Source organism: Chelonoidis abingdonii, chromosome 1 (assembly GCF_003597395.2).
Source record: "Chelonoidis abingdonii isolate Lonesome George chromosome 1, CheloAbing_2.0, whole genome shotgun sequence".
In the NCBI taxonomy this organism is placed as follows: Eukaryota; Metazoa; Chordata; order Testudines; family Testudinidae; genus Chelonoidis; species Chelonoidis abingdonii.
Window position 1 is genome coordinate 2,352,168 of NC_133769.1, and position 17,520 is coordinate 2,369,687.

General features: G+C 41.7%; 1 protein-coding gene across 2 annotated transcripts in view; it reads right to left on the reverse strand.

The window, feature by feature from the left end:
* Positions 1 to 17,520, reverse strand: part of TASOR2 (transcription activation suppressor family member 2) — a 74,604-nt gene that overhangs the window by 30,850 nt on the left and 26,234 nt on the right. For both annotated transcript variants that reach the window (XM_075063639.1, XM_075063636.1), the window contains 7 exons: positions 15,955 to 16,055; positions 14,615 to 14,718; positions 11,077 to 11,149; positions 10,922 to 10,996; positions 4,495 to 5,283; positions 2,852 to 3,088; positions 84 to 996 (listed from right to left, as the gene is read on the reverse strand). In XM_075063639.1, coding sequence (XP_074919740.1) covers positions 84 to 996; positions 2,852 to 3,088; positions 4,495 to 5,283; positions 10,922 to 10,996; positions 11,077 to 11,149; positions 14,615 to 14,718; positions 15,955 to 16,055 — 2,292 coding nt within the window. The remainder of the gene's footprint in view (positions 1 to 83; positions 997 to 2,851; positions 3,089 to 4,494; positions 5,284 to 10,921; positions 10,997 to 11,076; positions 11,150 to 14,614; positions 14,719 to 15,954; positions 16,056 to 17,520) is intronic.

A 17,520-nucleotide genomic window follows, 5' to 3' on the forward strand; every position in this document is an offset into this window, starting at 1 on the left:
CAAAGAAACCTCTTTTCAACAGTGCTCCAGAAGTACTGTAGAGAAGTTAGGGCAAGAAATTTACCCACCACTGAGTCTCTTACCCATGCAGAGCACGAATCACAGTTTTCTCTAAAGAATTATTGGTGTATTTGCTATCTAAATTGAAGAGGTATTCAGCTTCCCATTGACATGTCACCGTAACAGATCCATCACAGCTCTTCACTGTGTGAGACTTGGAGAAGTCTTCCTTCAACCTGGAAGAAAGGACACTTCTTCTGCGTTTTACTACTAAGTCGTCAAAGGGCTTCTGCGTATGAGTATTGTTCTGCTGATGCCGGAAAGGCAGAACTTTCCCAACTAGGGGACCTGAGTTAGCACTTTTAGCTCCATTTCTGAAGGCAGCAGGGCCCTGTCCTCCTTTTGGGAGGGTGTGTTTTTTAGAATGTTCGGACACCTGTGAGGCGTAAGAGTGCTCAGAGGCAATAGAAGAATGCTTGCTCACATCTGAAGTATCCAGCACCTCCTTGGAAAGCAATGGCCGGGCTTTTGCAGAGTTAGGGCTTGTGCAGTTCTTCTTGCTGGAAATTACAGGGCTTTTATCTCTTGGGATAGCAGCTAAGTCTTTTCTTAAATCAGATTTTGCAGGAGACGGAAGTTTCTGATTCTCTGTTTTGCTAGAAGAGGATCCTCCCTTTAGATATTTATCCACCCTGTGGTATTCATGATCTGAAGCAATTCGCGAAGGCCTCCTTTTCCGAAGAGAGCGTCGCTCTTTTGAGAGGTCATCAGGAGAGGCAACTCTACTATCTTTACAATCAAGTGGAGGAATGCAAGAGCTCAGAGCTAGATCAGCCAACAAATTCAACCCATGTGATTCACAGTTACTTCCTTTCAGAGTCAGGTTGATATCTGGAGCAGTAACACTTTGTGTGTAAGTCTCATTTGCACCGCTGACTGTCCCTTGACTTTCTGATGGAATTTCATTCGATGACAGTAACAAAGTCTCTTTCCTTACTGCATAAGAAAAATAAAATCAGATAATAAATACTAAACCACAGATTTCTATCATGAGAAATACTTAAGAGTTCTGCTCTTAAAAGTGACTGTCCAAATGGCATCATGGGATTTATTACTTCTCAATTATTTCCACATCAAATATACCCAGTTTGCAAGTAAAAAGATATTTATTGAATGGTAAGTTTGCAAATTTAAAATAAAAGTTCAAGAAATACAAAAGTTAATTTTGCTATTATTATTGTTACAGTAGCATTTTAGGGTGGGGCTCTGTTGTGCAAGGAGCTGTACGTACAGAGAGAGGCTGTGAGTTTACAATGTAACAGAATCTTAACTTGAGCACATGCACACAAGGTATATATTCAAGTATACATTTAAACAATCCAGCCAGAAAGGAAAAATACTACATTTATACAATGTAATGGTTCTGTGAACATTACTTTTACACTTCCTCTCTTTTTTTCATTTTAATTTGCAATCTTCATGTTGCATTAACAGTAGTTTGCTTTTAATTCTGCACATAGTTTCTAAAGTCTTTAACAAGAGGAAAGAAACCCCACTGATGCACGCTTCCAAGTAGTGCATAATCAGTGCTTCCAAATGCACAATACAAACACATGCATCTCAAAGACTGTGCATTTTATACAGACCCAGGCACAATTATGGTGCCACCTGCAAGTCAGCCAGTGACACAAAACTCCAGAGCGTCAGGAATATTTATTTATTTATTTTCCCAATGTTTAAAATGCACCCACCACGTTTCTGGGCGTGTGCATGTAAAAACAATACAAAATGTATATAACATTCCTTAAAGTAGACTCATCAGAAAAAACAGTACAAAAAATCTCTCTTCCCACTCTTCATGCAAAGCCATGGAAAGATAAGCTCTGTATAGTGTCCTGAGGGCTAAGCTCTGGCTCTGTAGCAAGGCATTTAAGTTGTGTTTTTCTTCTTTCTAAAAATTTTCCCTTTTTTTTTTTTTGGCACATGCTGGGAGTTTCTTTCCCAGTTTCTTTCACTAAAATATTACATGCCTACGTATTTGTATAACCAAACCAAATCAACAGGATGTCCCCTCTGAGGGCATAAACAAGACACTGGAGAGGCTCGGTGCTCAGGCTTGAGACTCCACCTCTCCTCCGCCATAGCCAGTCCACAGGTAGGAGAAGAATGCTAATCTAACAAACACTGAATGAAGTATGTTGCTTATACCACAGACAGCATTGCTTATTTTTTATGATCTGTAGTAAAATAATGATTCACAATTTGAGTCCAGGGAATGAGATTACTCTCCAAAACCTCCTCTCCACTTGGCAAAGGGGCCAGAAAGAAAGACTGGAGACAGAGAGATCCAGAGATGGACGTTGTAAAACATGCTGAGTTTAAAAAATGTAAGGGCTTTCCTGTTCCACCATTTATTCTGGCACTTTAATACTAGTTCTCAGTTGCAGCCAGAGTCTTGCAAGCCAACATTTGCACATGCTGTAACAACAGGCTTTCCATGCTGCTTTTTAAACTCTCTCTAGTTTATTCTTTTGGGTTGTGGCAATTTCACTATTTTTAAAAGGACTGGATTTATAGTGTAATAAGCTAAACATCTGGTCAGATTCCAAATATAAACTGGGCTTATAAGACACATTACACAATTTGCCTTAAAGTAGTTTAAAAGCATGAACCATTCTGAGATGTGAAAAGGGCAGTTTGAATTATCAGAGAACTGCACATTTTCCAAGCTTACTATTTGAGTGATTACAAAGTATCTCAAAGAGGCTGGAACTATTTACAAATCAAATCAGATAGTCATGATATCCCCAATATTTTAGATGAAAAGTTACACAAAGAGCAACATTCTTACCAGGTTCCAATTGCTTTATGGCTTTAGGGTTACAGCTCCCTTTAGGAACGTTTATTACTGTCTTACTTTTTGTTTGCTTTGCGACTTTGTCAGAAGTCTGAACATTTTTTTCATCTGGTTGCTTCAGTTTCCTTGGTTTCTTGGTATCCAAACTAACATCTTCAGGCGAAGAAGTTCCTTTAGTTGTAGGCTCAGATTGTGTCCTGTGTACAAATTCTGCAGACAGTACCTCAGCACCTTGGATAAAGAAAGGTCTTTTTAAAGGGGGTTAGTTAAAAAATTTTTTTTTAAAGCAACACTAGTTTCAATAGACGCAGGACTGTAAAAGTTACTGCTGACAATAAGCACTGGTGACAACACAATCCTGATGACAATTGGTTTAAGATATTTGATTTTATAAAGAGGAGTACACTGGACCCTCGCTAGAATGCGGGATTTGGGATCCATGTTTAACGCAGGGACTGCGCTACAATGAATTGCAATTAAAGTAATTACATTTGGGATCCATGGCCACGACCACGTTATATGCGAATTCGCGTTATACAGACGCGCATTCTAGCAAGGGTCCACTGTATATGATTGAAAGTAACCAGCAAGTTATTCTTAAAATTTAAGCTTCAACTCACAAACTTATTAGTCCACTATTTCTCAACACTTTCACTGTTCAAGAATCAACACTTGATCAGGTCCTGTAGATAAGTTGCTGTACTCTTCCTGCTTGGCACACCTAGATGTAAAGCCTAGATGTATTTGTTTAACATCCCAAGTGGATTCTGAGTACTTGTCTCATATTGCTCAGAACTGTTGCTAGGAGCAGAAGCTTTTTGGTAATTTCCAAATGAAAGGTAGCGCAGTGCAGGAAGGACTTTGGCATGTCAGTTGAACAGCCATACTCATTGTTTCCAATCCACATGGGGGAGAAACCATTGTAGACTGCACGAATTCAGCCGAACCCGAACTAAAGACCAGCTCTAGATGTTGCAGCTACTGATACAAACAACACTTGTAAAACGTCTGGAATGACTGTTGTGGGTGGACATATACGACAATGGCTTTGCATGCCCAAGGCATTTTGGCTGCAAGTTTATCACTATGTGTGTCATCAGGGTCATAGTGAGAATGAGAGTCCCCTGTAAGGAAGGGTATGGCTACACTCACACTTTACAGCGCTGCAACTTTTGCGCTCAGGGGTGTGAAAAAACACCCCCCTGAGCGCTGCAAGATACAGCGCTGTAAAGCGTCGGTGTAATCAGGGCAGCAGCGCTGGGTACACCTGTAGAGGATGTGGTTTACGTGCAGCACTGGGAGAGCTCTCTCCCAGCGGGGTCACTCCAACCACACTCAGACTTCAAAGCGCTGCCATGGCAGTGCTCCCGCAGTGCTGCCGCGGCAGCACTTTGAAATTCCAAGTGTAGCCATACCCGAAGACAGTAGGCAAATCATGAAGGGAAGTTTTTCAATCAACTAGCAACAAGTGATGATTCAGCAACTGATCTACCTGCTTGAGATATTGAAACCTGTTATGTTCCTTAAGTATATCAGCACACAAACAAGGTAAGACAATTGTGATAAGAGTTTTAAACTTCAGACATGGATTATATATGACACATTTTTTTGAGCTAGTTGGTTTATATGGTCCTTACCTCTTTTTCTTTTATGTGGAAACTGCAAATTTGCTAATTTAAGCGTGGGTTCACTAGAATTTGTTGTGAGTCCTTGTTTTTTGAGGAAAGGAAAAGAAACATTCATCTTTTTCTTTTTGGTCCCTTTTCTGTTGCTGTCCACCACAGAAAGAATTTTCAAAGGGGCCCATTTCTTTTTTGTGCTAGTCACAATGGCTCTGCTGGATTTCCTCTTATTCTGCTGCATCTTCAGATTACCTGCTGGGTTCATTCCTATCTTGGTATCTTCCTGAAACTGGTTCAATTCTGGAGTACTCTTAGGTTTTTCAGTTTCAAGTCTTATCTCTGCTGCTATGTCAGGAAGCACAGAGTCCGGTGGCAAAACGAAAGAAAAGTCGGCATCACAGTTTCTGTCAGAAACGCTGCACAGGGACTGAGGATTGCCCACCAAACAGTCTAAGGCCACGGACATTTCCAAAGAATAGCTGCTGGGGTCAGAAATGTAGGACTGCAGTTGGGAAAATGACTCTTTTTGGCATTTTTCAGAAGGAGAATCACTTTCAGACTTATTTAGTGATAGAGCACAAGAAAGGGGCAAATTGTCATTTCTGCCAGAAGCTGCAAGTGAATTTTTATCAAGTTTTGCAAATTTCTGAAAGTACCGCTTAACCAAAATGCTGGAATGGATTCCTGCCTCAGGTGGACATGTTGTAGCTTCCTGTATGGCATAGCGAAGGCCAGGCAAAATAGAGGTTACTTTTAAAGAGATCTCGTTAAGTTCATTTTCACAGTTCAATTCTTGTTTTTTTACTGAAAAGAAAAAAAAAAGTACTTCAATAATATAACAATATAATCACGCAGACACACAAACATATCAATGCTAAATAACATTAAAGGTCTGAAACACCCACAAAAAGTTATCCCCAAAACATTCTCCTCACTTTGATGGATGCTTTCAACTCCTGCTAAAGATAAGGTGGATAACAAACATAGACTAGACCCCTGAGAATCAAGAAAGAAATTCGAAGCTAATATGCTTTCATTAGCTTGCCCTGTTGTGCAAGTTATTCCAGAGGCTTTAGAGAAAAGAGTGTAACATTACATATCATACACAGATCAAATTCAGTTATCTGAATGTTTCCAAGGAAATCTGAAATGTTGGGATAAACAGAGTTGTGAATAAATGAATTTCTGGTTCCAGACCAATTTAAAATTTGAGATATCTCAACATTCAGTAAACGGGGGTTGGCCTGTGCTGTTTATCTCCCTGTTCAGATGCTGCCTTCAAGAGTATTTGCATCTTTACTATGCAGACTACTGGAGAAAGTAATTGGATTAGAAACTACAGTTCTACTAAAGAAAAGACATATAGTATGTTGTGCAGACTAGGGAAAAGAGGGTATAAACAGGATGTGCTATGGTAATACAAATATATAATAATAATTCCAGAACGTTACTCTTAGCTGGATATATTGGGTGAAATCCCAGCCCCATTAAAGACAATGGGAGTTTTACCATTGACTTCAATGGGGCCAGAATTTTACCACCCATTGTCTTCAACGTTAGCAAAACAGATGCAGGGCCGGCGCTTCCACTAGGAAACCCTAGGCAGTTGCCTAGGGTGGCAGGATTTGCAGGGTGGCATTTTGCCGCCCTGGTGGAAATTCGGCGGTGGGGGGGGTCCATCCACTCCAGATCTTCAGTGGAAATTCAGCGGCGGGTCCTTCACTCGCTCCAGGACCCGCCACCAAAGTGCCCCGAAGATGCGGAGCAGAAGGACCCCCCGCCACTGAATGCTCAGAGGAGGAGCGCTGCCGTCTACGGCAGCAAAAACCCTGGCGCCACTTCTGAACAGATGTCTTGCTGAAGGTTCATATCTCCATTTGTTAATTGTCCTTGCTGTTCGTGGGAATTAATTTGAGCATAGAGTCAGATGTTTTTCAACCACACCCTCTCCATGAATAACCAATGTCAGATATGGCTTGCCAGGTTTTTCCAGATGCGCAATTTGTGCAACCAGCTTCATTATTTAGCCTGCTGCAATCTCACAACTGCAACACAAGCCCTTGTGAGCACAAGTCTTGATTGACGTATGTCACTCTTAGCAAGGCTCCCAGCAGTGCTGCTCTGCTGCCTGTTGCTTGTTCAAGAATGCAGCAGCACATTGGCTCGCTGGGTTGGGCAATCCCAATCATATTACAATTATCCTACATTCTTCACATTGGGTGGGCTTCAGAGCCCGAGCTCCAACTTGCGCCGAAACTTCAAAGTGCTCTTTACTCAGCTATTTTTAGAGTATTAGCACCAGCCCTGCAAGCCCAAGTCTGTTGACCAGGGATGGGAGGCTTGCTGCCAAACGCTGTGTAGACAAGCCCTTAGGGAAGCTCACAATAGACACTGTTAATTTTCAAAGCCTTTAACCATCAGATCTTCAAGGGCATAAGAACGGCCGTATTGGGTCAGACCAAAGGTCCATCTAACCCAGTATCCTGTCTTCTGACAGTGGCCAATGCCAGGTGCCCCAGAGGTAGTGAACAGAACAGGTAATCTTCAAGTGATCCATCCCCTCACCAATTCCCAGCCTCTGGCAAACAGAGGCTAGGAACACCATTCCTGCCCATCCTGGCTAATAGCCATTGATGGACTTATACTCCATGAACTTATCTAGTTCTTTTTTTAACCCTGTTGTAGTCTTGGTCTTCATAACATCCTCTGGCAAGGAGTTCCACAGGTCGACTGTGCCTTGTGTGAAGAAATACACCCTGTTGTTTGTTTTAAACCTGCTGCCTATTAATTTCATTGGGTGACTCCTAGTTCTTGCATTATGAGAAGGAGTAAATAACACTTCTTTATTTACTTTCTCCACACCAGTCATGATTTTGTAGACCTCAATCATATCCCCCCCTTAGTCATCTCTTTTCCAAGCTGAAAAGTCCCAGTCTTATCAATCTCTCCTCATACGAAAACCATTCCATACCCCTAATAATTTTTGTTGCCCTTCTCTGCACCTTTTCCAATTCCAATATATCTTTTTTGAGAAGGGGTAATCACATCTGCAGGCAGTATTCAAGATGTGGGCGTACCATGGGTTTATATAGAGGCAATATGATATTTTCTGTCTTATTATCTACTCCTTTCTTAATGATTCCCAATATTCTGTTTGCGGTAGTCTCTTTATAGCCTGACAAAACCCTAGTACACAGCCAACCAAAAGGCTCTCCACTCTTTCCCTCAGAGCTAGGAGAGAGTCTATAACAACATTATTTTTAACACTGGGAAGGAGAAAGTCCAGTTCTGGCAGGAAAGCAAGATTTGAACTGGGTTAACACAGGTCTATAATAGCTCATTCAGATAAACTGAAATTAAACAGCAACCTAAAAAGGAGTCCTGTTGAAACCAACAACTGGAAGCTACTAAATGTTAAAATCCTACAGTGCAATCTAATTGAAAATACACCATCAAAATAATTAAAGAACTGTAATATAATTAATACTCTAATTCAGGGGTCGGCAACCTTTCGGAAGTGGTGTGCCGCGTCTTGATTTATTCACTCTAATTTAAGGTTTCACGTGCCAGTCATACCTTTGAACGTTTTTAGAAGGTCTCTTTCTATAAGTCTATAATATGTAACTAAACTATTGTTGTATGTAAAGTAAATAAGGTTTTTAAAATGTTTAAGAAGCTTCATTTAAAATTAAATTAAAATGCACAGCCCCCTGGACTGGTGGCCAGGACCTGGGCAGTGTGAGCGCCACTGAAAATCAGCTCACATTCTGCTTTCGGCACACGTGCCATAGGTTGCCTACCTCTGCTCTAATTACTATACATTATCCTCTCCACTTCCCTCTTTTCGTGGCTTGGAACCAGGAAGAAATGGCAAACTCCTTCCCACACCCACACTGTGCTCAAACCCTGCCACTTCATACTTTACCACACATCAAAGCTCTGTCCTTTCTGCCCCATTCATCTGGGCAGCGCTGGGCTCCAATCATTTCCTGCTTTGACTACAGCAAAATCCTCCTCTCTGGCCTCAGTGACACCCACATCATCCCCATTCCCATCTCTCCAAAATATGCCCATCAAAATTATCTTCCTTGACAGACTGACCATCTCACTCCCCATTCTGAATCCCTCCAGGAGCTTCCCTTTGGAGACACATCAAGTTTAAAATTCTCACATTCATCTTCAAAGCTATCCATAATTCTGCCACAGCCTTCATCTTAGATCTTGTCTGCTATCACATTTTCCCCTTGTTGTTCTGCCATTTTCTGTGATTTCCTTCTCTCAAATCCGTCTCCGTATGTCTCCTCCCACCCTATGCATGGAATGCCATTCCCAAAGCAGTGTGCCAAGCTACAATTGTCTTTTCTGCCACAGTTGCCTGAAGGAAGAGAGTCTGTAGCTTAGTTCAAATAATAAATACAAGCAGAGGTGAAAGTAAGCCAGTATGCCATGCCAGACTGCACCGGCGTCTGCGGCGGGAATTTAAAGGGCTCTGGGCTTCCGGGGAGCCCAGAGCCCTTTACATCCTGCCCGCAGCTCTGGCGCCCGGGCTGAGACCAGGATTTAAAGGGCTTGGAGCTCCCGCGGCTGCGGGAGCCCAAAGCCCTTTAAATCCCCCCGCAGCTCCAGGAGCCGGGCTCGGGCATGGATTTAAAGAGCCCGGAGCTCCCGGGCCCTTTAATTTGCCCCTGAGCCCTGGGGGCTCCCAGCCACCTCTGCAGCTGGGAGCCCTGGGTTGATTTAAAGGCCCTGGGGCTCCCAGCCACAGGTGGTGCCCCAGGGCCTTTAAATCTTGAGAGGTCCCGCATCTTCCAGATGAGGCCACGTCCCCTCAGGACTCCAGCAGTACCGGTAAGTCCTGTAAGTTACTTTCACCCCTGAATATAAGCTAAACTCCTCCCACCTCTGGATTTCCAATTGGGTCCTGTCTACTTTCTAAATTATACATCCATAATTGTATATGCATCCGACGAAGTGGGTATTCACCCACAAAAGCTCATGCTTCAATACGTCTGTTATCTATAAGGTGCCACAGAACTCTTTGCCGCTTTTTCTAAATTATGAGCTCTTTAAGGCCTAGTTTGTTTTATTTGTGTGCTATATGGCACTGGAGCACATTGTCAGCACTATACAAATAATCACTAAAACAAGAACAGAATAAAATACATGATAGTGTGTGTTGATCTAATGTTTTACTGGCTTGAGTTTAGGATGAAACACCAAAAACAAAGCCAAAAGTTATACAGGTCATTTAAAAGGAGAAGCAAATACAACTTTTCTATCAGCACCACGTATTACATTCCATATGTTTACAATAAAAAGTTGTTTCAGAAACTATTTTAGAATTGCAACATTTTTAATGCTACAATTTTTTGTATCCCTCCACCTGTACAGTCCAGTTAGTTGCATTACGGTACATCGTCACAGCAAGAAAAAAGCCGTTGGCATCAAGTCTGAGAGCCTGGGTCACCTGACTTGGGGTCGCGTTGCAACGCTAAAAATAGCAGTTTACACGTTTGGCCCTGGGCTGGAGTCCGGGCTCTGAAACCTGGTGACACGGGAGGGTCTTTCATCCTGGCATCTAGCCCAAGCATCTATCCAGCTATTTTTAACCCTGCAGGATGAGTCCTGGGAGCCAGAGTATTTTTTGCTGTATAGACGTACCATTCATTACTATGTGATGAACTCTACCGGTCTCAGAGGAAGAGAAAAGTTATAATACATTTTTAAACACATGACTTTAAATTGCTTTACTGTTCATTGGGATTACACAGATCTATAGTCCAGTATCTTATGACCCACCAGAGAGGATACGGGTATGTGTGTCTGAGGGATGTGGGGTCCTGTGAGCCCCCGCCCTTTGCTGCTTGCCTTGTACTGTTCAGAGGTTTGCAATATTAGAAGTATTCCCTAATGAGGTGAATTAGTGAAAAGAATGCCGGTGGGGCAGTAAAAAGCGAATAACCATTTTTTCACATGATTAAATAAATAAACTTTACACATTAACACCATCACCTTCTAAAAGGCCTGGTATAAAATTAATATCCAGATATAAAATGTTATGTGACTATAACATCGACGAAGTTGAAATTATATTATATTATATTATATTGTATTATATATGTGTGTTTAAATTTGCAATCTTCATTTTCCATTCACTTGATTTTTTTACATAAAACAGAGGCAAGTCTTAGAGACCACAAACAGCAGTAAACTTAAGTAATGCTTTATTCAGCAAAGTTCCTAGATAACTTCTAGTTCTTACTGGGAATATCATTCAAAGATTTAAAATAGGTAAACCACTGTTTATAATTCCATCAGTATTAGAGTTTTAGAATCTGCTGACAAAGAGGCCTAAAGGGAATCATATAATCAAAATATAAATGCTGTTTTATACATGTTCAATATTTTTACATAGATAATAGATGCAAACAGAACACCCTACCTGTCAAACATACTGATCTAGATGAAGGGAATAAAAACAACGCTTGGAGACTGATGGGCTTGTCTAGGTCAAAACCTGTAAAAAAAGAAAATGCAGTTTATTTATAAAAAAGAGAGTGTTCTACAATTTAAAAAAAGATCTTAATAAATTCTTACCTTTCTCCCCTGTTAACGCAGAGGATGTAAGTAAAATAAGAAACCCTTGATCTTGTAAATATTTGATGATTGCCTAGAATAAGTGCATATGAAAATATAGTGAGTTTTTTTCTTTTCCTTTAAAACAAATTCATTACTTGCTAAAGACACATTGCATAGTCACCAGCACTGCAGGTTTCCCCACCAATGTGTCTCAACAAAATCTTGGTGGCACCTCCTCTAGAGATGAGGCAACAGTTCAGCCTCCAGACCTCTCTGACTATGCTGAGACTGTCAACAAGAGCGCCAGCTGTGATGATTTTCTAATATAACTGTTCTCTAAGACAGTGGTTCTCAAAGCTGGTCCACCACTTGTCAGGGAAAGCCCCTGGCGGGCCGGACCAGTTTGTTCATCAGCTGCGTCCGCAGGTTTGGCCAATTGCAGCTCCCACTGGCTGTGGTTCACTGCTCCAGGCCAATGGGGGTGGCAGGAAGCGGTGGCTAGCACATCCCTCAGCCTGCGCTGCTTCCTGCAGCCCCTACTGGCCTGGAGTGGCGAACCGCGGCCAGTGGGATCCGCGATCTGCCAAACCTGCAGACGTGGCAGGTAAAGAAACCAGCCCAGCCCGTCGGGGGCTTTCCCTGAACAAGCGGTGGACCAGCTTTGAGAACCACTCCTCTAGAAATAAACCAGCATGATCAACTCATTTCTTATAGATGAGGTCAATGAACCACAGTAAGATGGTAGAAACATTTCCGTCAGTACCAGCCTGTGCCAACTTGAGCTAGTGACCCATAGATGAAATCTTCCATATAGTCTATTATCAATCCCCCAAATTTAGCCACTCCTCCTTATTTCTTAATAACATATTATTTATCCAAAGGTATGTAATAATTAAAAAGACCTCACAGTTTGAGTCTCAGGTCCACAAGCCTCTAAGCACCTTAACAAGAAATAGTTATAAATATATCACAACTAAAAAAACGTGTCCAAATAAATCCAAGAGTAGGAGCGAAATAAAACTCCAGTATCCGACTTGTGGATGTAAGCAGAGTCAGTATGAGCTGTACCCTGACATCTGGTGGTGAATTATGGGAAGTGTGGAAAGAATGTCCGGAAAGTGAAGTCTCAAATATTTGCATAGGCACACCCAGCAAGGAGCCAGCAAGGAGTCTGGGAATGGGTATTTTGACATTTCTGGGATCCCCAATTTCTTCATTATTGGGGCAGGATACATAAAGTGTTGCCACCTGATTATGTGAATGAGGAACTACGAGACTGCTTTATATGTACAATAAAACAGTTCCACCCACATCACCAGACTAAAGTGAAAATAAAATATTCTAGATGTTTGACTTATTAATATCAGCAATACAAAATGGGAAATGTCGAAAAACCACATTCACAATGAAAATACAGTAATTTAGAAACATTAAATAATTTCACTATTTAATGTTTAAACAAATTAACGTTAAAACATTTTATGGTTGTTTTCAACCAGTACGGGAAAAGAATAAAAGCTAAGTTCATCACAAAGTTATTACAATGCATGTCCAAATAAATAAAACAATGACATTTCTTAACAGTATGAAGGCTACAAGCAGGAAGGATGAGGAAAGCCAAACTCTTATTAGACATCAGAGTTTAAAATACAGTTCAGAAATGTATACGGAACAAAATAGGTGCAGTTTGATTTCACGCAGCACAAATGACCCCAATAGCACTTTCGTTTTCAGACTGCTAGAAGAGTACATGCACACACACAGTTGAAAGTGAAACTATAATGCTGGTAATTTTAGTTTCACTTTCAATTTGGTGCCTGTGAAGTAAAATCACCAGCAATTAACCAACATAAATAAATGGTAAATAACAATAATATAATAAAAAGTCACAAAGCAGAGTGGGGCAATGCTTGCTGCCTCCTCCTTGAAACACAGAAGAGGTTTTTCATCCCAATTTGACTATTTTTGATACTTTAAATACAATTATGAAATGTTCTTATTTGCACTTAATTCCCAATCCCCATTCACCGTCACTGTGAAACCTTGACTTCACATGCATCCAACGAACTGGGTATTCACCCAAGAAAGCTCATGCTCCAATACGTCTGTTAGTCTATAAGGTGCCACCAGGGCTGGCTCTAGCCATTTCGCCGCCCCAAGCACGGGGGCACACTGCAGGGGATGCTCTGCCACTCGCCGGTCCTGCGGCTCCGGTGGACCTCCCGCAGACCTCCTTGTGGAGGGTCCGCCGGTCCCGCGGCTCCAGTGGACCTTCTGCAGGCGTGCCTGCGGATGCTCCACCGGAGCTGCGGGACCAGTGGACCCTTGCAGGTATGCCTGCGGGAGGTCCACCGGAGCTGCCTGCTGGCAGAGCGCCCCCCGCAGCATGCTGTCCCAAGCACGCGCTTGGAGCACTGGGGCCTGGAGCCGGCCCTGCGTGCCACAGGACTCTTTGCTGCCTTGACTTCATAGGCTCCTCTGAGATTCCATTCTACTCAATCCCCATTCACCGTCACTTTGAAACCTTGACTTCACAGGCTCCTCTGAGATTCCATTCTACCCAATCCTCATTCACTGTCACTTTGAAACCCTGACTTCATAGGCTCCTCTAAGATTCCATTCTACCCAGTGCTTAATTTATAATGAAAGAGGTGCTGGGGCTCAAGCAATTTTTCTACATTCAAAACTGACACAGCAAGCCTAGAGGTGCCAGGACTCAGCCCTGGCAAACCTCGGCACAAATTAAGCACTGATTCTACCCATGTCACCCAAGATCGAAATCCAGCCATCAATCTCTTCAGCCTTTCTGAACAATGAGAAGCTGTGGAAGGCTGCACACCTTGGGCCAGTCCTCAGCTGGTATATATCAGCATACCGTACCTGAAGTCAACAGAACCTTGCTAGTTTACATCAGGTGAGGATTTGGCCCCCTAGCTTTGACTCAGGAGGAGAAATTGCAGGAGAAATTCTTTTTCAGATCAGAGCATAACCTCCACAGTTTCACAACTCACAAAGCCTATGAAGTTTCTAGAGGACAGCTGCCAAGTATCTGGTTAGATTGAGGCTCCCTATCAGCCATAAAGGAGAACTCTGAGAGTGGGCCACCTGGTATCCTTTGCTCAGTAAGTGGGCATTCTGCTTGCACTGCAGCAATCAGTCTCCACCAGCTTAATACATATAATGCACTAAGAGGCCTTTAACTATATGATTTAGTGTGCAACAGTAACAAAAAAACAAAAAAAAACCCCATCTCGACAAGACAAAAAGGAAGACTCAAAGGCCTTGAAAAATGCACTGTATTCAGTTCTGTGTTTAATTCATGCCAGAAATCAGGTCACAACTTGTACTCTGTAATCTTCTGTCAACACTCCATAAATTACAATCCGCCACCTAAAAATATACAACACTCCACTTTTCAAAGTTAAATAACTCAGATGCCAATTTGCATTATTTAGGAAGAGACCTGTAAACCCCTTTTAAAAGGCTAAGAATCTGCGCATAAAAATTAAATATGACCATTTTCCCCCGGACTACAATCACTTAAAATAATTCTTACCAACTCCTTTTCCTTTAGGTTTTCTAATAATGGATCCATTTTATGTTGGTCTTTATTTGAAATTTCAACTTCATACAAACTGAAGTAAATATCTTGATAACAGACTGGGAAGGAAATAAAGAGCACTTTATATTTAAATAACTGATTTAAATTAACCTCAGACATACAAAACAGAAATAAAGAAGTAGTACTGCTCATTGACCAGCACGATTAGTATTCAGAGAATGAAAATCCTGGGTTTTAAAAGAGTAAATACTGCAGAGATTTTCTAAACAGTTGCATGAATTCACATCACAGGAAGAATCTACTGCTATCACCAGTTTAGGAGGAAGTTCGCAGTTGGAACACTGCAGCAGACAAAAGCAACTTTATGTATTTTCACTGATTTTGCAGTGCTCTGTGGAGTTGTCCAGAGGTATGTAGTATGCAATATAAAATACAAGCTGTCATAAAATGCTCATGAACGCAATCAACAACACCTCTTTTATATCCTGGATTCCATATGCAGTGTAGTGGAACAGACACTGGGCCCTATCTAACAGTTTCTGAGGTCAATAGCAGAATTCCCCATTACAAATTAATGTTTAAACCTGTCATTCAGCGTTGTAAAAATTGGTTGTACGATTCCATAAACCATATCCTAACGGTCAGAATTCCATACCAAAAGAAATATAAACTAACAGACCCAAACTTGAAAACAGGAACACATTTCTTCTTCACATTTCTTCTTCCTCCACCCACCCCATTGACTAGGGCAGAGGGAGAAAGAAAAGAAGAAATCCCTACGCGTATACTTTATAGCACAGCGACAAGGGCAGTATAAATTACTAGCCTAGTCAATCTCTTTTCTCTCCCCTCCCTAAATTTGCTCTGATATGAGGCTTCCTCACACTTGACTTCAAATGGTATCTTCCGAGCCTCTCTCAGAGCCCTGTGGATCTTCCCATTTAATCTCTCCCTCTCACAGACACCTAAAGTCACAGTAGCACTCCCTTAGCAGACCGCTGGATGCTGCTCCCTGCAGACTCTGTTCTTTGGGCTTACCGAAGGTTGCTAGATTGTGCCATGAGGACTACACTTTGGCTGCTGAATGCCTCCTGCTGGCTCAGGAGCGAGTGACTATGGGTTTGATCAGGCAGAATGTAAAGTACCCTGAGATCAAAGATAGATGAGGATACTCAACACTGTGCAGATTCAGGCTCCGAGTGTGGATAAGCAACCGCAGAAGTATCTTGTGCTACCCTCTGTCACCCTATAAAAAGGGCTGCTTTAAAAGAAAACAAGCCACATACGGAAAATTATGAAATAATTATTCATACTGTGAGTGATTGTACATGTACCTTCGTTTTTTGTGTAATTACTTTTTCCAAATGCAGCTTCTGGTAGCTTTTTTTTCAGATCAGACACACCTATGATATATTGCATTTCCAATTTGTCTGGCCTATCAAAAGAAGAGCAAAAGTGGTAAAGATCAAATATATGTATAGTTCTAACTCGAATGATGAATCTAGGGTTATTATACCATTGTAAAACTGAAAAGTGGACAACTGCTCACTCCACTGAACCGAGCTCTGATATATGCAGTGTTGTAGCTGTACTGGTCCCAGGATCTGAGACAGACAAGGTGGATGAGGTAGTATCTTTTACTGGACCAACGATCTCTCTTTCACCAACAGAAGCTGGTCCAATAAAAAGATATTACATCACCCACTTTGTCTCTCTCATATTGATTATTGGCTCCCAGAGAAAAAATATTGAAGTGGACCTAACAGAATTAATTAGTTTCAGTTGACAAAATAAAATAGTCTTCCCAAAAAATACTTTTTAAAAATAATACCAATTTATGTCTTCTTTGACTAGCTTGACAATGATGCCAAATGAATAATAGTCTCCAAAGAGCAGACATCAGAAAGAATTAACAATCCTGGATACAGGTGATGCCACCTAATAGTGAAGTGTCCAATCAGATGTCTCAAAACGGTAGAAATGGTTAGGATACAAAGCCACATAGATGCCTACCGCAGAAACTGAAAGGTGGCATTGTGTGTTCCGTAACAGACTTTGGCCTGGTCTCTACCGACCCAAAGGAACCTTAAACAGCAACATGTTACTGCAAGTCATAGGGCATATGTTGGAAAAAACAGCTTTTGACCTGAAGAGTTATAGCCAGTATCCTTCCTGTCTGGATACTGGGTAAGAACCTACGAAAAACAGAAGACAATTTATTCTACTCTCTCCCACTTTAAAACTTTTTAAAAATATGTTTTTTGCTTAGAGGCCAATACACACTCTCCGTGAAATTCATAAAAACCACAGAAAACCTGGGAGGAAAGTATAATCAGAAGAAAATGAGTGACTAGCTAATCCCTAGCACCAAACAGACTACAAACCCTCTAACTTGTTAAATTCTTCATCGTTATCTAATTCTGACTAAATATTTTAAAACACTTACTTTAATAGCTTATTCACCATTTCCTCAAGCTACAGTTCAGCAGTCTGACTACATTAGTATAATAACAGAGTCTATTTGCCATAGGAAAAAGAAACAGAAAAACCGGGAATCACATATTGGGCTCAATACTCAAAACTAGACACCTCATGTAGCGCAAGCGAAATATGCCCTTTCCCTGATGCAGCTCATTTTCCTCGCTGTGCCAGCTCATCTGGCAGCACGGGGGTGGGGGAACAGCAGAGCCTGGGAAGGGAGAGGAAGAAAGAGGAAGGGAGGGAACAGGGGGGGCAAGAGCAGCTACTGCTACCTCTGTGCATGGGAGGGAAGTAGGAGGAGTGGCAGCTCAGAAATGCTCTTGTCTGTTCTCCCCTAACACACTCCCTGTAAAAGTTCAGGTGATAAGGGTAGCCCATGTAGGGTGACCAGATAGCAAGTGTGAAAAATCAGGACACCT